The sequence below is a fragment of the Corylus avellana genome, chromosome 8 (assembly GCF_965113065.1).
Source record: "Corylus avellana chromosome 8, dhCorAvel1.hap1.2, whole genome shotgun sequence".
Classification (NCBI taxonomy): Eukaryota; Viridiplantae; Streptophyta; class Magnoliopsida; order Fagales; family Betulaceae; genus Corylus; species Corylus avellana.
In genome coordinates, this window is record NC_142497.1 from 20417897 (window position 1) to 20441188 (window position 23292).

At 38.1% G+C, this 23292-nt stretch overlaps 1 protein-coding gene and 2 pseudogenes across 1 annotated transcript; 2 read left to right on the top strand and 1 right to left on the bottom strand.

The window, feature by feature from the left end:
• Nucleotides 1-8862: 8862 nt before the first annotated feature.
• On the top strand, nt 8863-11155 carry LOC148584250 (L-type lectin-domain containing receptor kinase SIT1 pseudogene; annotated as a pseudogene).
• Nucleotides 11156-12350: 1195 nt separating this feature from the next.
• LOC132164453 (L-type lectin-domain containing receptor kinase I.8 pseudogene) lies at nt 12351-14803 on the top strand (annotated as a pseudogene).
• Nucleotides 14804-19109: 4306 nt separating this feature from the next.
• LOC132164266 (ribulose bisphosphate carboxylase/oxygenase activase, chloroplastic) lies at nt 19110-22154 on the bottom strand. The gene is made up of 7 exons (XM_059574744.2): nt 22022-22154; nt 21365-21681; nt 21182-21287; nt 20566-20651; nt 19988-20460; nt 19482-19763; nt 19110-19397 (listed from the first exon to the last, which is right to left on the bottom strand). The coding sequence occupies exons 1-7, from the start codon at nt 22064-22066 to the stop codon at nt 19288-19290; spliced, it is 1419 nt and encodes a 472-aa protein (XP_059430727.1). The 5' UTR covers nt 22067-22154; the 3' UTR covers nt 19110-19287.
• Nucleotides 22155-23292: the final 1138 nt, after the last annotated feature.

The following is a 23292-nucleotide window of genomic DNA, read 5'->3' on the forward strand; positions in this document are numbered from 1 at the left end:
CCGGTTGAACCAAAAAACCTCTCCTACTTGAAGAAGGAGACAAAATATTGGGTCCCACCATGACTTTTAATTCAAGTCATACTTAACATTCATCTCCTTCATTTTCTACCAACTTTGTGTTTGCCACAGTTCCTAAATTCCCAACTGAAGGTGGTTTAGGCATCGCCTTCACCATCAGTCCCTCGAGAAACTTCACCCATTCTGGAGAAAATTGGTATCTGGGGCTCTTCAATGCCTCAAGTAACGGCCGTCCTGCAAACCACATCCTGGCAATCGAGCTTGATCCTACTTGGAACCCAGTATTTGGAGATATTAAAGTGAATCATGTGGGAATCGATGTGCTAGTTTTGGAGAGCAAATTTGGGATAAGGGTTTTTCAGTCAAGGAGTATTTGATTCATAAAATTGAGCCAGGGGAAGACGAGAGAGCACTTTCCCAAGTGATATCGGAGACGATGAGTCCCAGGCGAATTCCTGGTGATTTTGGTGTGGTGGAGAAGGTGAGAGAGGCTGTGACTTCTTTACTAAGGAATGAATCCTGCAAATACACACCTGCAATTTCAGCTACATCACACACGCAGATTTCCGCCGATAATGAACTTTCAGCGGCTAAAAACTCACCGTCACACGCACACCTTCCGATCTCCACCAATGCTCGATCGTGAGGGTAACTTTTTTTTGTTTTTTTGTTTTTTTTACACGAGCTATTGCTTTCTGGAGTTTGTGATAATAATTCATATCTGATATATGGGTCTTTGTCTAATATTGTTGCAGTTGGCGAAGGAGAAAATCATGGAAGAATACTCCAAGCCAATTGAGATCAGCGGAATCAATTCAAATTTCTGATCGAGTTTTAGGTATCAATAAGTAGTTTGCCGAGATGATCATTTCCAGTGTTTGAATAAGCCATGTATGATATATGGTACTCACCAATAAACAGTTTCTGCAGCTCTAGAAGTTCAAAAATTTTCAAATCAATGCAACAAATTAAAACCTTTCCTGTTTATGAATTTTCAGTGCTAATGTAGTTTTACATAATAATAATAATAAAAATATTATGGAGATTGATATATTGGGAAGTCTTTTAGAGAGCCTATTCTATAGATGTTGAAACACTACACAATTCAAAAGCTTAAGTTTATAAGTTTGGACCCTCATTCATGCTTACAACTTGCACATTTATTCCTACTCCAAGAACCATTGTTAAGCTCATGCCACTCCATTCCGCATGCCATCATCAACTCTTATATCGCTTGTTAGAAAAATTGATACATTGTGGAGTCTTTTAGTCAACCCATAATATAGCATATTTAGACACCACACAACTTAAAAGCATAACCCTATGAGTTTGAGCCCAAAATTTCAAAATTTTTCAATGTAGCCCATCCGTTAACCATTTCCGTCCAATTTGACTGAAAATTGGTCACATGCCAGGCACATGTATTCTTTTGTCTTAAATTTTTAAACTTATCTTCATGTATTTTAACAAATTTCAAAACTGCCTCCAAGTTAAACCAAAATAAAAAATTTGGGGGTGGGCAAGCCATCACCCCCTTTGCCACCCCCAATCTGGCCTTTTGGGGTGGCTACAGGGTTTGGGGGTGGTTTCGGCTGTTAGGAAATTAATTTTATTTTTCAAGACCCGTGAGATGCGAAAAATAAGAAGAATGTAGAATAACAAAGATAAGCAATCACACACGACACAAAGATTTAAGTGACCGGTTCAGCTTAACAAGCCTACATCCACTGGCAGAGACGACCTAGAGAAATTTACTATCAAAAGATGGAGTACAAAAATAGTAGAGAGAAAATCACTAAGATCTCAAAGCTCCAATACACCAAAATCTCACTATCATACAAGAGGGATTATTCCCAAAATAGAATACAAAAAACAGATGTTCAAACTCTTTTTTTACTGGAACATATGGCGGCTGATCTCTATTTTCTTCTCACTCTGCAGCAACTTTTTTCTTCTAATCACTTGTTTTTGGCTCCTCCAAAAACTAAGAAGAAAACCTACACTTGGCTTTTCTAATTTCCTTGTGCGACAACCCGTTTGTGCTTGCTGCCGATGTACTCTCCTAATATCCCTCTCTCACGTTTTGTCCCACATGTAAAAAAAAAAACCAGTGGTCCCACACATGGGTTTAAAGGCGATCTCCACCTTTTTTTTTTTTTTTTTTTTTTTTTTTTTTTTTTCTCTAATTGAATAAGGAAAGGGCTACAGGGAAGGATCTTTCCCACTTCTGATCCGAACGGAAGGAGAAGTGGGAGATCCTGAAAACGAGAAAGGGGTGGGCTCCCCAACAATAAACCCAACAACAAAACAGAAATAAAAACTAAAGGGAAGGCCACCCCAACAACAAAGCCCAAATGGTAAAAAACAGTGCAAATACAAGAACAAACTCTGGATCCAGTCCAAAAGGACCAAACAGCAGGCAATGGTAATTACCAATGATCCCAAAAGAATCATAAGCAAGCCGGGCCTATTCCAGGACCGCACAAGGCGGTGTAAATCGCAAAGAAACTCCGTGAAGAGATCATTGCAGGTAAAACAACAACCACTGTTAAATAGTTGTTGCAGAGTTTGAAACCCATCATGTCCACCAAAAATTAATCTCCTCTTATGTCTTCGCCTTAGCCCTTAACGGCAATCACACTCCATAAGTGTCACTCAAGTCCAAGCGCCTCTTGAACTTGAGCATAGAACCTGGTTTAGACATAACACCATGCTTTCCTACTAGTCTTGTTGATCATACAGCTTTCTCTGATGACTCTTTCTTTCTGTAGACCCATTTGCACCCTTTAGCCTTTTTTCCCTTGGGCAATTCTGCTGATTCCCAAACTTTACCTCTCCGTAGTGACTCCACCTCTTTTGGCATACCATCCTGAACAAACGATGGATCTCCACTACTAACTGTCAAAGAAAAAGAAACCATATCATCAAAGCCATACCTCTTTGTTACTTTTCAATCACGTTTCTCTTTGCCTCTTGTTAAAGAATAAGACTCTTCCCGGTGCTGTAAGTCTCTTGAAGATTCTCTGTCATCACATTCGTATGTGAGTAAACACTGTCCATCAAACTCCACCTCCATGAATTGTTCATCTTTATGAACTGTACTTTTAGAAAGCTCATCTAAGTTAACAAACTCAGACTTCTCTGATTCCTGCTTTGTAACTTCATTTTCTGCACTTGACACATCCTTGTACATAGCACACTCATTAAAAATCACATTCCGACTTTTAATGATCTTTCGATTTTGATCATCCCAAAATCGATAACCGAAGGCCTCATCTCCGTATCCAAGGAAGAAACACTTACTAGATTTACCATCGAGTTTACTCTGAGCATCAGACTCAACATGGACATACGAAGCACAACCAAAGACTTTCAAATGTGAAATATTTACCTCTTTTTCACTCCAGACTTTTTCCGGTAGTTTATGGCTCAGGGGAACAAAATGCCCCTTATTTATCAAATATGCAGCAGTGCTAACTGCATCAGCCTAGAAAGTCTTTGGTAACTTAGTATGCAGCATCATACGCCTAGCACGCTCATTGAGGGTCATATTCATGCGCTCAACCACACCATTCTGCTGTGGTGTCCCCGAGATAGTCTTCTCCATTCTAATCTCATTCACTTCGCAAAACTGTTTAAACCCCTTATCTTCGTATTCTCGTCCCTTGTCTGATCTCAAACACTTTAGCTTCAAGCCCGTTTTAGTCTCAACCATGGACTTCCATTTCTTAAAAGTCTCAAATACATTAGATTTACTTTTCAAGAAATAAACCCATACCTTCCTGCTTGAGTCATCAATAAATGTGATGCAATACCACGTGCCTCCAAGATATGCCACTAGTGTGGAACCCCACAAATCCGTGTGTACTAGCTCTAGCTTTATAAGCTTAGGTGCTTTGTCAACTTTTATGAAACTCACCTTCTTCTGCTTCCCTAGGATACAACCTTCACACAAATCAGACTCAACTGACTTCAACTACAGTAATTTCCCCTTTGACATAAGTACCTTCATCCATTTCTCGCTCATGTGTCCAAGCCTTAGGTGTCATAGTTTTGAGTCATCTCTTGCATCTGCAACAACAACTGTATTCTTGCTATTCGTGGTCATATAGAGAGTACCTGTCTTATGACCACGAGCCAAAATCCTGGCTCCCTTGCTCACCTTCCACTTTCCACCATGGAAATAAATTGAATGCCCTTCATCATCAAGTTGTCCCACTGAAATCAGATTCTTTTTCAACTCAAGGATATGCCTGACCTTTTGCAGCTTCCATATTGAGTTACTGTGGACTCTAATACGAACATCGCCTAGACCCACAACATCCAACATCGTTCTGTCAGCCAAATACACATTCCCAAAATCTCCAACCACATAATTTTCGAGAATTTCACGGATCGTTGTCGTATGAAAAGATATTCTTGAGTCTAAGACCCAAGAATCAAGAAGACTGTCAACAGAGAGAAGTAGGGCATCATATACTTCTTCTATCACTACATTTACATAATCATTCTCAGTCTCCTTCCGCAGTTCCCTGCAATTCTTCTTGTAGTGGCCAGTCTTGCCATAGTTCCAACACTCAGGTTGTTGTTCGAATCTGGATTTGCTTCTCCCTTTTTTGAAATTTGATTTGCCTTGACCAAAGTTTCTGTCTTGTCCTTTGCCCCGAGTCTCGAGGTTTAAAGCAGCACCAGAACAAGATGCTTCACCCGCATCTCTTCTACAAACCTCTTCACTGAGAATCAAATCCCTGACGTCTTCATAGCTCAATTTAATCTTCTCTGTAGAGTTATTCATAGCCATCCTCACAGCTTCCCAGCTATTTGGCAAAGACACCAAGACGATCAATGAGCGAACCTCATCATCAAAATCAATTTCTACAGAGGACAATTGATTTGTGATAGTGTTGAGCTCATTGAGATGTTGTGCTACCAAAGTACCTTCTGCCATCTTTCGGTTGAACAATTTCTTCATTAGATGCACCTTGTTGTTAGCCGACAATTTTTCATACATACTTGATAAAGCCGCTATTAGACTTGCTATGGTTTTCTCCCTTAGAACATTGTGTACAACTGATTTTGACAATAATAACCTGATAACTAAGAGGGCTTTACAATCAAGAAGAGCACATTCGCTATCATACATGTCGTCGGGTTGTTCTCCCAAAAGAGGTTAATAAAGGTCCTTCCTATAAAGGATATCTTCAATCTGTGCCGTTGAATTTTTCGATTCCTATCTTTCCTTCTTCTACTGCCATCGCTCCCACTTAAATCAAAAGCTCTGATACTAGTTATTTGGAAATTAATCCTATTTCCCAAGACTCTGTAAGATGCAAAAAATAAGAAGAATATGGAATAACAAAGATAAGCAATCACACGCGACAAAAAGATTTAAGTGGCCATTCGGCTTAACAAGCCTACATCCACTGGCGGAGACAACCCGGAGAAAATTCACTATCAAAAGATGGAGTACAAAAATAGTAGAGAGAAAATCACTCAGATTCCAAAGCTCCAATACACCCAAGTCTCACTATCACACAAGAGATTATTCTCAAAATAGAATACAAAAGACAAATGTACAAACTCTTCTTTTGCTGGAACATATGATGACTGATTTCTATTTTCTCCTCTCACTTTGCAGCACATTTTTCTTCTAATCATTTGTTTTTGGCTCCTTCAAAAACTAAGAGGAAAAACCCACACTTGGCTTTTCTAATTCCCTTGTGCGGCACCCTCTTTGTGCTTGTTGCCCTTGTACTCTCCTAATATCTCTCTCTCACGTTTTATCCCACACATAAAAAATAAAAAAATAAAAAAATAAAAAATAAAAACCGGTGGTCCCACACATGGGTTTAAAGGCACCTTTATATAACATCGGCCGCCCCCATTTAGCCCCTTGGGGTGGTCGACTACCCTCGATGGACCTTGGGGGTGGCTTGGCTATTTGAGCCACCCTCAATTTTTTTTCTTTCTATTTTTTTAGTTTTTTTCTTTCAAAAAAAAATAAAAAATAAAATTGTAGGGGCAATTTAGTATTTTTATTATTTCTGTTAGAGAAAACAGAAATGGTTAACTGATGGGCCATATTGAAAAATTTTAAAACTTTGATCCGGTGCATTACATTTTTGAAATGTTAGAGGTTAAATTGAAAATAGTCTAAAACTTGGGGAGATAAAGTGTAATTTCTCATTTGAAATAATAACAATTTAACACGATATCAAAATAAAGGTCTTAAATTCTTATCCTCATAATTCATTCAATTTCAATCAAATATTTCGATGAACATTGTCCCCTTCCTAATGTTCACTGAAATATTGCAATCGATCTTGTGCCCTTCCTAAGCAAACACATACACATTGTCCCCTCCTTTACACATAACATCAACATCAAATTGCCAAGACCTTCCTAATAAGACATGATCCACATCCGTTTCAAGCATGACATACAAATAACGTAAAGTATAGTATTTGTGTCTTGATGCTTGATGGGACTGAGTCAGGTTCTGACTCAGTCGGACTTGAAGGTGCACCTGCAATTCCTACTATTTAAGCCTCTTCTGTGCGACTCCCAGCGAGTTGGTGCTACTATAGCCATATACAGATTGAATAGCTACAAGTTGGTCTTTCCTGTCCATCTATTTTAGGGAAAACAAAAAAACAAAAAAAAAGGGCTTAGGTTCAATTCTAGAGTTCTGAATTCTCATCATCCCTTTAGTGGAATGGAATAGGATCCTCTCTAGTCTATAAAGGATTGGAAGATATCTAGTTCATGGCTGCGATTTCTTTTCAGAAATCCTAGAGCCATAAATGGGACACTTGTCCCATTAACAAAAAATAATAATAAAAATATTATTTAAGATAAAAATAAAAAAAATAAATAATAATAATAATAAAAAAAAAGGGTAGCTAGCCACCCATCTTGGCCATAGGGGGTGGTCGGAGCACCCCAATGGCCGGCCAAAGGTGACCAGACCACCTCATGGCCCTTGAGGGTGGTTCGGCCACCCCCAACGGCCAATTTTGTTTTTTTTAGTTTGGTCATTGGGGGGTGGCCCAGCCATCCCTAACGGCCAAACGAATTTTTCTTTTTATTTTAGTTAGGCCATTGGGGATGGCCGGACCATGGGTGGCTTCGCCCACCCCAGACTGGCCAGTTTGGGTTGGCCGAAGCCACCCCAAGCCAACAGGGTTGGTCCGGCCACCCCATAACCGCCCCTTAGTTTTTTTAAAATATTTTTTAATTTTTCATTATTTTAATTTTTAATTATTTTTAAAATATAAATAATATTTTTTTTTTATTATCTATATTGTTATTATTATTTTTCTAAAGAGATCTTAATTATTAACGAGATATTATCATAATTTAAAGCTAACCAATAATTAGGTTGTAGAAGCTTGGAGAGTCGACAATAACATTAATTAACTGCAGGCCTGCACAAGATGAATGATAGACATATACTAGGTCTACCATGGAAAGGCCTTAGGCATGACAACGTCGATCATTTATTATGATGGATTGATACTTATCTTTTTCAATTAGGTGAAGATGATGGGACCAAAAAATGTTTTTGATAGGCTCCCGTAACTTATTTCAACCACACCCTGACAAGAGATTTTGGGCAAAATCAAAGCACATGGAGGTTGAATTTGTTCTGAAATCAGCATCCCACTTCATAGTGAGGGAAGTTAACTAGAAGGAGTAGACCCCTTTCTGCAAACTTTGAATCAAAGATGACTTCACAACCAATTTATTATACCTATGGTTGATGTGAAGTATTTAAAGTGAATAACACTTTATAACGAATGTGATAAATGAGTGTGAAGAGTAGGATTACTCGATCGCCTATGAAAAATAAAGTTGGAATAAGTAGTCAATCTGAACTATTGAGGACAAAAATTGCTCATAGGTGGGATTGACAATTTAACATAAAATAAGCGAATTCATATTGAGTGATTGGATCTGTTCAATTAAATGAGTCGGTTTAAGATTGACCTATATAGTATTATACCCATATCTTGATACGGTCCGAACTCGATACGTGATATAAGGGCCGACAATTTTTGACAAGAATTGCGAACCCAACACGTAAACATGAATTGTCACCCATACTCACATGTATGGTTAGCAATTTTTGATACGACTTGCAAATTCAATATGAATCCAACACGAAATTAGTAAAACATAGTTAAAGAGTTTGACTTGTTTAGTTAAATTAATTGAATTATAATTAATTTATATATATAGTCTTTTGCGAATTTCTTGATACAACCTAATTAAATCCCATGCGCAATACAAAAGTTCAACCCCTAGTGATATTGGTCATTGCATGATGAAAAAGGTTTCTTTCATCCCCATTGAAAATATTGTCATTGAAAATTTCTTCTATTCATTTCAAATGGTTGTACGATTGCATAGACTTTATAGAAAAGATACAAAGGAAAGATTGAGACAATTTTATGTACTTGCCGTTGCTCTAGGCAAGAAGCCATAATTGGGAGAATTATTTTTCTATTGTCCTTCGAGAAAGGGCTATAATGATGAGATAATGACGTCTGGAGTACCATCAAAGGGAAGTTCTCTTTGGAGGGAAAGTCGTTGGTTCCCTATGACTAAGGGTTTAGATGTTCACATTTTGGCTGGTGTAGCTTTAGAATCCAAAACTTTTCCAATCACAATTCCTAGTTAATCCTTTGCCTGGTTTGATAATACTTTTTTTTTTCTTCAAAAAAAAAAAAAACTAAAAAAGAAAAGAAAGTGGTAGAAAATTTCAGCCATGGGTTTCCACGAGTTTGTGGCATTTAAACAAATAAACACCTTCTGTTTACACTCAGAAAAAAAAAGAAAAAAAGAAAGGGCATTCTGTTTACAAAAAGCAGGCTTGCTCCCTATTTTCCCAATGGCTACATTTCTTAGATCACTTCATTTTCTGATACTTCTCTATGTTTCCAATATTCCCTTGGCCTTTGCTCAAGATGAAAACCAATTTATCTACAATGGCTTCCAGCGAGCCAAGCTGCAGCTTGATGGAATCGCAGTAATCCACGGCAATGGTCTACTGCAGCTAACCAACCTTTCATACCAACAAACTGGTCATGCTTTCTACCAATTCCCTCTAAAGTTTAACACAACTTCATCCACTTTAACTTCATCTCTTTCATTTTCTACCAACTTTGTGTTTGCCATGGTTCCTCAAGTGCAAAGTCTTGGTGGTCACGGCATTGCCTTCACCATCAGTCCCTCGAGGGACTTCACCCATGCTACAGCAAATCAGTATCTGGGTGTCTTCAATTCTTCAAATAACGGCCTTCCTGCAAATCACATCTTGGCCATCGAGCTTGATACCGCCAAGAACCCTGAACTTGAAGATATTGATAAAAACCATGTGGGAATCGATGTCAACAGCCTGACATCAGTTGAATCAGCTCCTGCAACTTATTTTTCTGATAAAGAAGGGAAGAATATAAGCTTGGAGCTCACGAGTGGGAATCCAATGCATCTCTGGATCGACTATGATGAAGCAGAGAAGTTACTGAATGTAACACTAGCCCCAACCGCAATCCCAAAACCAAACAGGCCTCTATTGTCAGCATCCATTGATCTGTCTCAAATTCTCTTGGAATCCATGTATGTTGGTTTCTCTTCAGCCACAGGTACACTTGCAAGTGATCACTATATTCTTGGATGGTGCTTTAATAAAAGTGGACCAGCGCAAAGCATTGATGTGTCAAGGCTTCCTCCACTTCCCCGACAGGGGAAAAGAGCGAAACCAAGCCCAATGATCATGACTTCTGTCATAGCAGTAGCACTTGTGCTGATAACCGTTGCTGGAGCTGCTTACATTTTGAGGAGGAAGAAATATGAAGAAATACGAGAAGATTGGGAAGAGGAGTATGGCCCCCACAGGTTCAGCTACAAGAATCTTCATAAAGCAACCAAAGGTTTCAAAGACACGGAGCTTCTTGGAGAAGGAGGTTTTGGAAAGGTTTACAGAGGAATACTTCCTTCTTCTAATCTACAAATTGCAGTAAAGAGAGTCTCCCATGATTCCAAGCAAGGTATGAAGGAATTTGTGGCTGAGATCGTTAGCATGGGAAGACTGAGGCATAGAAACTTGGTGCAGCTCCTTGGCTATTGCCGGCGAAGTGGGGAACTCCTCTTGGTGTATGATTATATGCCCAATGGAAGCCTCGACAAGTTCTTATATAGCAATGAAAAACCAAATCTTAACTGGGTTCAACGATTTAGAATCATCAAAGGAGTAGCATCTGGCCTTCTTTACCTCCATGAAGAGTGGGAGCAGGTTGTTCTACATCGAGATGTAAAAGCAAGCAATGTTCTATTGGATGCTGAATTAAATGGAAGGCTAGGAGACTTTGGCCTTGCCAGATTATACGACCATGGCACCAATCCTCAAACCACCCATGTGGTAGGGACTGTGGGTTATTTGGCTCCAGAGCTTACTAGAACGGGAAGGGCAACCACTTGCAGTGATGTGTTTGCTTTTGGGGCTTTCATGCTGGAAGTGGCTTGTGGAAGGAGGCCGATAGAGGTACCGGCCCTGGGACTGCCTGAACGGATGATTTTGGTTGATTGGGTCTCTGAGTGCTGGAGAAGAGGAGCTATCCTTGATGCTAGCGATCCAAGATTGGAAGGGAATTATGTGGTGGAGGAAATGGTATTAGTTTTGAAACTAGGCCTGTTTTGCTCATTGGCAATACCAGCTGCAAGACCTAGCATGAAGCAAGTGATGCAGTTGTTGGATGGTGATGCTGATCTGCCCGAATTACCACATGACACTGTTTTTGGTGCATTTTCAAGTGGTGAATCATCTGATTTCAAGTCGTTTCCTTTTACCCTGGCTTCTGCTCCTTCAATGTCTACGACTGATTCAATCCTGAAAAGTGGTCGTTGAATCGGCCGGGTGTCTCATGCTACGGGTAGATTAGATCTTGGATCTATGCTTGGAATTAAATCTGGACATCGAAAAAACTAGAGTATATGTACTGTAGTTTTCTTAAAGCACCTAATATTTGATGCATATGATGTAAATGGTTTCTTTCACTGAATCTAGTCGTTGAAAATGGAATTATGTAGTAGTCTGCCTAAGCTTTACATAGTACAATAAAATCAATTCACTTGTTGCAAGCTTTATAGATCGTTAGTTGAGCAGTGTTTGCAGAAACCAGATTGAGTTGCTCATCAAGTTTTACTACTCTGTAGAGGTTTTTCCTTTCTTTTTTCTCTTTGAAAAAGAAAACTACTTGCAATATCTTTGTTTACTACAAGAAAACAGAGATACAAGGCAATCAGGTTTGAATGCTGCTGATGTATGTATATGCTATGGAAAAGAGATAAAATTTCTCCAAATCAGTCTGGATGAAATATCTTCAAACTTATTCAAAATATGAGTAATTCTATAAGGCTTACTTGTGTCCTACAGAGAATGATGTGGCTATTAAAATCATCGTTGAACTTGTGATTGATTATTATTGAATTTTGATCAAAAGTCCAATGGTGATTTTAATAGCCACATCATTGTCAGAAAGACACAAGTAGGCCTTCTAGAATTTTTCTTAAAATAGTGTCAAATGTCTATAAACATTTAAAATAAATATTAAATTCTTAAGTCATTAATTACAGTTTACTAACGTTTTAGATATTTATAAACACTCATACTATTTTAAATAGGTTGGAGAATATTTTTTTCATACTTATTTAGAAATTTCTGTCCCTCTGGAAATACATGTGTTAGCTTGTGAATTAATTAATTCAAGGAGATACTTTTTGTCCTGTGAATTAACATTTGGCGTTAACCAACCAGCCTGTGAAGAGACGTTGCCACTAGCTAAGGAAAACATCTCTGCCCTTCAAGAAAATATCTGCTCACGAAAGGGAAACTAATACAATACAAGAAATCTCTAGCCTCTAGCATACATGGAAACCAAACTGTGAATTAATAAGAAAATATCGCATAAAAATCCTCATTGTGACTCAACGGTCATATTGTCGTCTTGTGTATATAATACGTGTAGCAGAATGTAAAATCAAGCATAAACTCTTTATTATTCACCAATTATGAACTATCATATGACCCCTATCAATTTGTAAATGATTTTCTAGTAAAACTTGTAATACTTCAAACATTTTCCAACATATATTGATTAAGGTAAGCAGCCAGTAGACTTGCAAAGAAAAAAAAAACAGTAGACCTGCAATATTCCTCCATGTGTTGCTCAAGAATCATTTTTTTCATTGTACTGATAAAAAGATAAGGATGATCAAAGTTGCCTTTTGGGGCATCAAGCTTTTCCTCCGACCTCCTCCTCATTTGAAAATTTAGACCAATTTAAATTCTTTGACCAGACAAACTCTGGAAGCAAAACCAGTAGTTGGTTGGCACGGTAAATTGTAAAGCGACAAAAATACAGGTGCATCAAATGCATAACAGCGAAACAAAAGCAGGTGGATTTAATGTAACATTGCTGGCTGCCACACACGGAAACATTAACCATCGACAGAGGACAAAAGGCTCACTTCACATGAGCTTGAGAAACTTCACAAAAAGAAAGCTTTTCCCTTTTCTCCCAATGGCTACAGTTCCTAGATCGCTTCTTCATTTTCTGATTCTTCTCTATGTTTCCAATACTCTGTTGGGCCTGGCTCAAGATGAAGACCAATTCATCTACAATGGCTTCAACCAAGCCAAGCTCCATCTTGATGGAATCGCAGAAATCCACCCCAATGGCCTGCTGCAGCTAACCGACCTTTCAAACAACCAAGTTGGTCATGCTTTCTACCAAGTTCCTATAAAATTCAACACAGCTTCATCTCTTTCATTTTCTACCAACTTTGTGTTTGCCATGGTTCCTAAATTCCCAACTGAAGGTGGTTTAGGCATCGCCTTCACCATCAGTCCCTCGAGGAACTTCACCCATTCTGGAGAAAATTGGTATCTGGGGCTCTTCAATGCCTCCAGTAACGGCTCTCCTGCAAACCACATCTTGGCAATCGAGCTTGATCCTAGTTCGAACCCACAATTTGGAGATATTAAAGAGAATCATGTGGGAATCGATGTGAACGGCATGAAATCAAATGAATCAGCTCCTGCAATGTATTTTTCCAATAAGGAAGTGAAGAATATAAGCTTGGATCTCATGAGTGGGAATCCAATGCATCTTTGGATAGATTATGATGAAGCGGAAAAGTTACTCAATGTAACACTCGCCCCAACAACAATCCCAAAACCGAACCGGCTTCTCTTGTCAACACCCATTGATCTGTCTCAAATTCTTTTGGAATCCATGTATGTTGGTTTCTCTGCATCCACAGGTGTAGTTTCAAGCTACCAGTACATTCTTGGATGGAGCTTTAATAGAAGTGGGTCAGCACAAAGCCTTGATGTTTCAAGCCTTCCTCAAATTCCACGACAGAGGAAAATGAAAGCGAAACCAGAACCGATGATCTTGGCTTTTCTCATAGCAGTAGCAGTTTTTCTGATAACGGTCATTGGAGCTGCTTACATTTGGAGAAGGAAGAAATATGAAGAAATACGAGAAGATTGGGAAGAGGAGTATGGCCCCCACAGGTTCAGCTACAAGAATCTCCACAAAGCAACCAAAGGTTTCAAAGACACGGAGGTTCTAGGAGAAGGAGGTTTTGGAAAGGTTTACAGAGGAATACTTCCTTCGTCTAATATACTAATTGCAGTAAAGAGAATCTCCCATGATTCCAGACAAGGGATGAAAGAATTTGTGGCTGAGATCGTTAGCATGGGAAGGTTGAGGCATAGGAACTTGGTGCAGCTTCTTGGCTATTGCCGGCGAAGGGGGGAACTCCTCTTGGTGTATGATTATATGCCCAACGGAAGCCTTGACAAGTTCTTATATAGCAATGAAAATCCAAACCTTAACTGGGTTAAACGATTTAGAATCATCAGAGGAGTAGCGTCTGGCCTTCTTTACCTCCATGAGGAGTGGGAGCAGGTTGTTCTACACCGAGATGTAAAAGCAAGCAATGTTCTATTGGATGCTGAATTAAATGGAAGGCTAGGAGACTTTGGCCTTGCCAGATTATACGACCACGGTACCAATCCCCAAACAACCCATTTGGTTGGGACTGTGGGTTATTTGGCTCCGGAGCTTACTAAAATAGGAAAGGCAACCACTGGCACTGATGTGTTTGCTTTCGGGGCTTTCATGCTCGAGGTGGCTTGTGGGAGGAGGCCTATAGAGGTACGGGAACTGCCTGGACGGGTTAGTTTGGTTGATTGGGTCTCTGAGTGCTGGAGAAAAGAAGTTATCCTTGATGCTAGTGATCCCAGATTGGAAGGTAATTATGTGGTTGAGGAAATGGAATTGGTTTTGAAACTAGGCCTGTTTTGCTCACATTCAATGCCAGAAGCTAGGCCTAGCATGAGGCAAGTGATGCAGTTCTTGGATGGTGATGCTAAACTGCCGGAATTACCACATGACAGTGCTTTTGGTGCATTTTCAAGTTATGGATCATCTGATTTCATGTCATTTCCTTTTACCCAGGCTTCTGCTCCTTCCATGTCTACAACTGATTCGATCCTGAAAAGTGGTCGTTGAATAGGGTGTCTCATGCTTTGGGTAGACGAAGTCAGAGTGCATCACCATCAAAGTTCTGGATTATCATCATCAAAGTTCTGGATTATCAATATATTATGAAGCTTGTTGATGTCAAGACTATCATGTTATCAATTGTTTTCCTTATTTCCTTATCCCTTAGTCTGCTGCTTAAGGAAAACATGTCTGCTTCTTATCCTTTATTGCTCTGTTTCTGTTGATCACGTCTGCTTTATGTTTATCCAATAAGTCGGTAGATCATTTTTGGGTAGTGTTTGCTGAACCAGATTGAGTGGTTCATCAAGTTTTATTACTCTGTACAAGTTTTTCGTTTTTTTTTTAATCAAAGGAAAAAAAAAAAAAAAAAAAATTACTTATCTGAAAGCCCCTCTTTACACTAGCATATTTCAACCCCCAATTCGTTACACTATGGCACACCTTGAGGATAATTGCTCTATTCAAGCATCCAGAAAACTTCCATTGAATTGTGAAATTTAGGCAGCGAGAAGAGGTTGCGGGGTTCACTTGTCCTAAACTGGTGAATCCCGCACCCCAAGGGTTCTTGGGGTGCAGCTCTCTGATGCAACGTGACATTGTAGGTCGCAAAGACAAACAATAAGCAAGTAACAATTTTTCTTAAAAATATTGAGTTCATTAAGGATGCAAGGACAAAACATAAAAGAAACTAAAACTTTGGGCTTTCTTATTAAAAAATTGGATAATTATTACAAAGCTACGTTTTTTGGTCAATAAAACATGTATTTATAGGTTTCAAACTCCGAACCCTAGTAGTAATAGTAAATAAGTCGGTTTAACAAAGCCGTGTTGCTCGTTCCAACAGAACATAGACTCTTTCAAATGCGTGTGAGATAAAACTTAAAGAAAACACAACCTTTAATCCTCGTTTGCAAGTTCATTCGAACGGGCTAGCGAACAAGAGCTTCTGTGACACCCTTGGAATGACTTATTTGCAAGCTCGTTCGGACGGGCTCATGAATGAGAGCTTTTGTGACTTCCTTTAAACAGCCCGGTTTGACCTAGTAAACATTAGAATTAGCAAAACCTTATGAAACTTGACTTTGTAGATCTTTGGATTAGATTTCCAACGCCGCCAAGCTTACTCTAATCTGATGTCCGAAACTTGAGATTCCATCCTACATCACTCCCTTCTCTTAGGCTGTGTGAATTTCACAAAATTGAGACAGCCTAATTACATAGAATCTGTATCCACGCCCAAGTATAAATACACATACACGTATGGCCTATTCTCTCTTTCTAAACTAGCAAGTTGATATATGACAGCTTATGAAAGAGCAAGTTGATACAAGCAGTGCATCTGAATTATTGAGGTTGAAAATTGGTCACAGAAGGCGATAGCATGAACAGACAACCTTTCCAAGATTCTGGATGCACATAAAAATCTCATCTACATTGAAAATTTTCTTATATTTATTTAAAGTGATGGTGAGATTGCCATGACTTTAAGGAAAAGGTATGAAGAAAAGATTGAGACTACCTTGTCCATGCATTATCTTGACAATGTACATGGCTTTATATACACAGTACATGTACTTGAATTTATAAGGCAATTACAAATAATAAGAAATTTCCTTATTTCACTGATTGACAAATTTCCTTCAGCTTCAATATTTGGATTTTCTTTTCTGCAGATTGAGAGCTGCATATTCTTTCCTTTCAAGGTTGTCTAGCAATATGGTAGGATTTGCTGATTTGGCTGATCTTGTTGATCCTTTCCCATTGTGGCTTGATATCATGGCTGTCATGGAATGATTGGCAGCAGCTCTATTTGGAAAGCCATGATTTGCTTGATGGACAGCAGCTTGATTTGGAAGGGAGAGTTGCAGCAGCATGATGAGCTGCAACACACTCAACAAAAGCAGATGAGTAATTTTATTAGTCTCCTCTTATGTCATTTTTGTGTTCTTAAAAAATGAGGTGACTTTTAAAATTACCATTTGATCAAAATCTAATAATGATCAATCACAAGTCCATTGGTAATTTTAAGAGTCACATCATTCTTAGAAGAACATAAAAGTAATACAAGAGAGATTTGTAGCATTACTCGCAGTAGCATGATCAGGACCTGAACCATCAAGGTCCTATGCTTGAAAAAAATATGTATGATGAGTATTGACATCTGGACCATCAAATGTCAATGGGGAGGTTAAAAAATCGTTTTCCTAATCACAGCTTTTAGTGGATCCTCTATCCTCTTTGGAGGGCAGTTGGCTGGTTGCCCATTCCAATGGGAATTCAGATGTTAACATTTTGGCTGGCGTGAGCTTTTTTGGATCCAAAGGACTATTCTGCAAAGAAGGAAGGAAAGTTCATTTTTGGATCCAAAGGACTATTCTGCAAAAGTATTAACAAACAAATTGTTCCAGTTTCAAAATTACCAAGCCAATACTAATGCTACTCTTCATGCCTATTTCGCATGTTTTAAGTGACGTTTCATGCTAGTCACTTAAAAACAAAGAAAACCACTTAAAATAAAGCACGTCAATAAATGTAAAATGTGTGTGATAAATGAGTGTGAAAAATAATATTACTCAATTAATAAACGGGCTTTAATATCTTGATCAATCATCCACCCCAAGGGCTTAAACTAATAGGTGGAGAGACCCTACAAGTATATGTACACATATATAACTCAAAGGATACACCAATCTAATATAGGATTCCTTATAACATTTCATCTCAATGGAATTGCAAAGTTTACTCCAATTGTGTATTGCAGCTAAATAGAACTTACAAGCAACAACCTTACTACTGCTGTGGACTAAAACAGTGGACCCCTTGTCTCCCCGAAAGTCATTTTTAAGGGTACATACACAATAATGCTAAAAAGTATATTTTTATCCCATAATGCTGAGATGGCAGTTTCAATGAACTCTTATTTAAAAGTAAAATTAAAAAAAATTATTGGTGTTAATAATTTACTCATATTTATTCTATAAATTCAATAGATCAACCATTAGAGTTATGAGGTCTATCATTGACTTATGTTCGGTCCATATAAGTTCACAAATTTAATGGTTAATTTGTAGAATGAAATTGAAAAAATATAAGAAAAATATTGATACCAATCATTTCTAAAAAATTAATGATTAATTGGAATGGACATGTCATTGGTATGAAATAATTGTGAAATAAATATGTAATTTCAAGCATTACTCTAAAATAAAAATAAGGATGATCAGAATGCATGGGGAGTCAATCTTAAAGTTGTTTGCAAAGATAAGGATGATCACCCTTCCTAGATGAGAGGCTATCCTCTTTGTGAGGTAATTGGTGGGTTACCACGACTCCAGTGAGTTGCAACACAGATACTGACGTTCAACAGTGACAAAGAAGAAAAACTCATTTTTAAGTCAAAAAGTGATTTTGACAAAAATTTCATTTTTTAAGCTTTTTGTCAAAAGTGCGTTCTGACATTTTTTTTTTTTACTTTTAAAAACGCTTTCAATTTTTTTTATCAAACATATATATATATATATATATATATATATATATTTTCAAATTGACTTTTTGAGTATTAAACGCATTTTTAAATCCTTTAAACGCACAACCAAACAAGCCCTTAAACAAATAACCCTCGAACTTATACCAATATCTCCTTTACACTTAAAAAAATTATAATTAATCCCCAAATCCTACTTTTCGGATTTTTTATTTAAATCAGTCCAAAAGAAAAAAAAAAAAAAAAACTTAGATTATCAAAAAAAAAAAAAAAAAAAAAACATGGTTATCAGGAGACCCATAGCCAAAGAGATCCACCGCTGGCCGTGGGCCTCCATGAAAATGCAAGTGGTGGTGGGCCTCTGTGGGAGGAGACCCATGGCCGTGGGTCGGTCCTTGCCGAGATTTCTTTTATCCTTTTCTTTTTTTAAAAAAAAAAATAAGGGCATATTGATATATTCATACATCTTGCCGGAGATATAAGGGCCAAGTAAAAGAGTAACTTTTTAAAATTTGAGAAAGATATTGCAATTGATGCATATAAAAGTTCATGATTATAGGTCCTCAAGATGTAACTCAATCAATTGGGAACTATGCCTTATGAAGCGGAGGATACTAGTTCGAATTCTTCCTCTCCCTTGTGTGGACATGTTAAAAAAAAAAAAAAAATCATGATAATAGGGTAGCCTTTTGTATAAAAAAGGAAGCCTTTTCCCTCTTTGCCCAATGGGCCATGGAGACAGATTTTAGGCATTTGCTCAAGATGAAAAGCCAATTCATCTAAAATGGCTTCCATCAAGCCAATCTGCATCTTGATAGATTAACAGAAATCCACCACAATGGTCAACAATTGACACCAACAAGCGGCCCCGTCGTTGAATCGGCTGGGTATCATGCAATGGGGTTGTCTAGATCTTGGAGGATGGAGAGAAGACAAAGAAGAAACTTGTGAAGAATATGATATATAATACACTTTCTTTCACTAAATATAGACTTGAAACTATTTATTCAATTGTTGCAAGCTTCATAGATTGTTAAAACAAAGTACTGATTAAGATAAAAATTATGTGTTAATTACACCAAAATTAGGAATACTTCTCCATATGGAGAAAGCAAGCAATACTGGAAATCAACAATTCTCCCACCCCACCCTCATACAGCATTTGTATAGCCTAGCATGTAGAAGGCTAGAAATGGCTTAGGCTGATCAATACTGGCAGCTGCCATTGTCACTCCTAGCTGTTGGATCAAAGTTGCTTGCAGATGGATCTGTGCAACCTTCAGGGACGGGTACACTAATTTGTTGGGCTGCCTTGCCTGCAATTTAGCAATCAATCAAAGTTAAAGACTTGACATATTTGAAAGCCCCATAAGAAGCTCCAGGGATGAGGGGGTGCTAACCATAGAAGGTTCCCCGATTGATGGAATCCTCGTTTGCATCTCCAAGAGCTGCTTGACTCAAGTACGTGTCTGCCAATTGAACTCGCTTCACATTCTCCTGCTCCATGACAAGCATGTTGCCATACTCGAGGAGCTTTTCAATAGTCATTTTGGGCTGCTCGAAGGTTGGGGGACCCTCTTTTGAGTTAACAAGCTTCTTCCCGATGGTGTCAACTCCAACTCCTGATATCCACTTCCTCACTTCATCATCATAAACTCGAGCTCTAATGGCACCGAAGAAGTCTGCAGGATGGTTGAACTATATATGATGATCCCATTTCTTAAGCTAAACTTTGTTCACTGACATCCATATTAATCAAGTAATATCAATTTTATATGCCAACAACTTAACAATTTTGGATTAAAAACATCAAACACTAAAACATGACAGCCTGCATTCCTTCCTGCCTTGTTCATGAATGATACCCCAAGAAAATCTTTATGAAAATTGTGTTACTACTGCTTACCGATAGATTGGCCAGGGAATGTATCAACAATCTTGACGACATCCTCCTCGGCAACATTGTCACTCCTGAAGATACCTAAGCAAACACCAATCCGGTCCTCCCGGGTTGGAGCCCAGTAGAATTTCTCCATACGGCCATCACGAATGAGAGGAGCATACAATGTGGAGAAGTCGTTGCCGGTGACGATGATGGGAACGCGGGGATTGTCCTCCTTGTTGTACATGCCCGGAAGCTGGACATTTGTTGGGTTATCAGCAATGTTCATAAGGGTAGCATTCACCATCTGGTTGTTCACAGTGTATTGAGTAGTTCCACCCATTCTACCCGCACCTGCATCAAGATCATTGATAAAGAGGCAGCACATTTTCCCCTTCCTAATGATGTCAGCCGCCTCCCGATACCTTTGCCTGATTAATTTTGCTGGCTCTCCTGCATTCCCACTTTCCAGTTCTCCAGCACTCATCATGATGGGGCTGAAATTTCATGGCCAAGCAATATAAAATGCAGGAAGAAAGCATATTTTGTATTACAGTATGGAGATAATATTGAATTCCGGAAGCAATCTGATGTAAGCTCACTTAATTCCCATCTTGGAAAAGACAAGCTCACACTGGAAAGATTTGCCCTGACCTTTGCCTCCCCAGACACCCAGAATCAGAGGAACCTAATATGAATTCAAGATAATCATCCAAGCTTTCAGATTCAGAACCAATAGATAAGTGTCAGTGTAGAACATATAAAACAGAAAATTAAATGTTCCTAATGTGCGCTACAAAGTTGCCTTTCTTAAAAAGTAATTTGTCCCCGCCAATGCTGATCAATTGCTATGAACTGTAACCAAGATACGCGACCAAACCAGAATATCCTTAGAGTTTCTATTCTAGTAAGAGAGAGACACTAATTTTAAAACTTTATAAGGCTTTGAAAGAGGAGAGAATTTTTTGCTTAAACAGGCCCACTGGGTCTAGTTCTCCACACCATACTAAAACATACACCAAAATATTGCTTGCTTTAAAGCAATAGTTTGGTGTGAAATCGATATTATAAATTCCAACTTCAATTTATCTTTTTTCCATGTGGAACTTTAGCTCTTTAAAACATTTACAAACCATATATAAATATATAATATACTGATTTTGAAAGCCCTTTTAACAATAAGAACTTTCAATGTTATACGAGAATTCAGTGACTAACCTTGATGTTAGGCAGGGACATGAAGTTTTTGGTGATGTGAACCACAAGCTTGTCCATGAAAGCTGGAGCTATGTAGAAACCGTCCTTTGTGTTATCGAAATCGTATCTGAAACATAATTGGTCAGTCTAGCATGAATAAAGTCCCATCAAAAATAAGGATTTCTTTATGTTTGTGTTGCTTACTGACGAAGTCCGGTACTAAGGTATTCATATGAGCTCAGCACAGCATCGTGTGTTCCCAACCCCGAGGGAGCTTGGAAGAGAGAATCAACCATTCCCTTTCCTCTGGTGATGTCTTGCTGGTCATCAGAAGTGTCAAAGGCAAGGCCTTTCCACTTGTCCTTTGCGGTCTGCTTCCCTTCATCGATTTCAGCAACAACCTTAAGATTTCCAGATGCAATTTTCGGGTGGGTGAACCTTGAGCTCACCTTCTTCAAACTGCTGCCCAGGAAGGCTGAGCTTGGAGCCAAGCCTCCAGAACCAGAGCTGTTCAAGCTCAACTGCATCACACATAATTAATCCCCTTTAGGACCAACAAACCACATAATTCAACATAGTCCCACAACAAAAAGACTGCAGTTTCATATGTGAGATCGATGGAATACAAATTTATTATCAACTAAGAAGAAGCTCCCAAATATATACCAATTTAAACAGACCCAGGTCTAAGAACACTAGATATATGTCAAAATGCTTAAGTTTCAACCATTAGCCAATATAAACCGAAAGGACCCATTTGAGATCTTCTACAATAAATTTTGGGGAATAAGCCAAAGAGAGTAGAATCAATAGCATTTTTCCAAAGAAAAGCAAAAAAACAAATGGCGGGAAACATAGTACCGGAGTTCTGTTAACACTTCCGACTGTTGAAACCGTGGCAGCCATGGATTGCTGGTGGTGGGTATGATATGGAGTTGTGATTGGGGTATGATGATTGAGTTATTTAAGTGTTGAAGAAATTGGAAAAGATGATCAGTTTGGTTTTTGGATTCCTAACGGCCACAAGTATCGGATTGGCTGAGTGAAACGTGGCAGTCTCTGAGGCACCCGATGGTCGGTTCTGGACAAAACAGGATATCCCATTTCTCAAACTACTGAAGTGACCGTTTGGTATAGTTGATATTTATTTTCTTCTCATCAGTTAGGGCCTGTTTTGGTATTTTACTTAAAAAGAGTAATTTCTAAAAATGTATAATTTCAAAATATCATTTTTAAAAATGTTTGGTAAAATTATAATTTAATTTTTAAAATCGCACAACTTTGCATGCAATTTAAAAATGTAGATTTTTTACGTTTTTAAAATCTTAATTTCTTAGAAATACACTTCCAAATGATTTTTTTTTTTTGTAATTTGGTTAAAATTATACTTTTTGATCTGTAAAATTACAATACTGTCGTTCAGGATGGAGCCAAAATTCGTCGACAACCCAAGACCCAGCTAATTAATACGAGGCCCACTACTACTAAAGCCCAAGAGGGCCTACTGTAAGGCCCGTTACCATTAGAGCCCAAATTAGGGCCTACTTCCAATATAGCCCAAAGAGAACCCAACATTGGCAGAGTGGCAGTCGTAGGTCGTGGGGCTTTTTCTTTTTTTTTTTTTCTTTTTTTTTTTTTTTTTTTTTTTTAATTTTTAAATTTTATTATTTTTATTTTTATTATTATTATTTTTTTAATTATAGGTAGGGGCTTGGTGTAACAAAGCAAGCTCTCTCCTCAATACAGCCTCCACAAGTCCAAGTCCTTCACTTGTATCGCCCTAAATAGGACTGTAATCGAGCTGAGTTGAGTTTTAAGATTTCAAAATTGACTTGTTTATAAAGATGCCTATTTAAGCCGAGCTATGAAATGTGTGTTAAAGCTCGGCTCGTTTAAAGTTCTGACGAGCTCTAACTCAAGCTCAAGTTTGTTGAGAATGTTATTCGAACTTGAACTCGAGTTAAACTATTAAATTTTTTAATGTATGATCTGGGTAGAGTTTAAGCCTGAACTTTAAAACAACCTATAGACATTTATCTATAATATAAATATAAATATTAAGTAATTTATATTACATATATTACTTAATTACTAATATACATACTTAAATTTATATAACTAATTTTTAGTAA

Bases quoted from the DNA above. Each gene is read 5' to 3' on its own strand.
- LOC132164266 (XM_059574744.2), bottom strand. From the start codon at position 22,066: ATGGCTGCCACGGTTTCAACAGTCGGAAGTGTTAACAGAACTCCG. The intron at 21,288-21,364 runs GTAAGCAACACA...ATTATGTTTCAG, and splicing joins CTTAGTACCGGACTTCGTCA to ATACGATTTCGATAACACAA. The intron at 19,398-19,481 runs GTTAGCACCCCC...GCTAAATTGCAG, and splicing joins CAATCGGGGAACCTTCTATG to GCAAGGCAGCCCAACAAATT.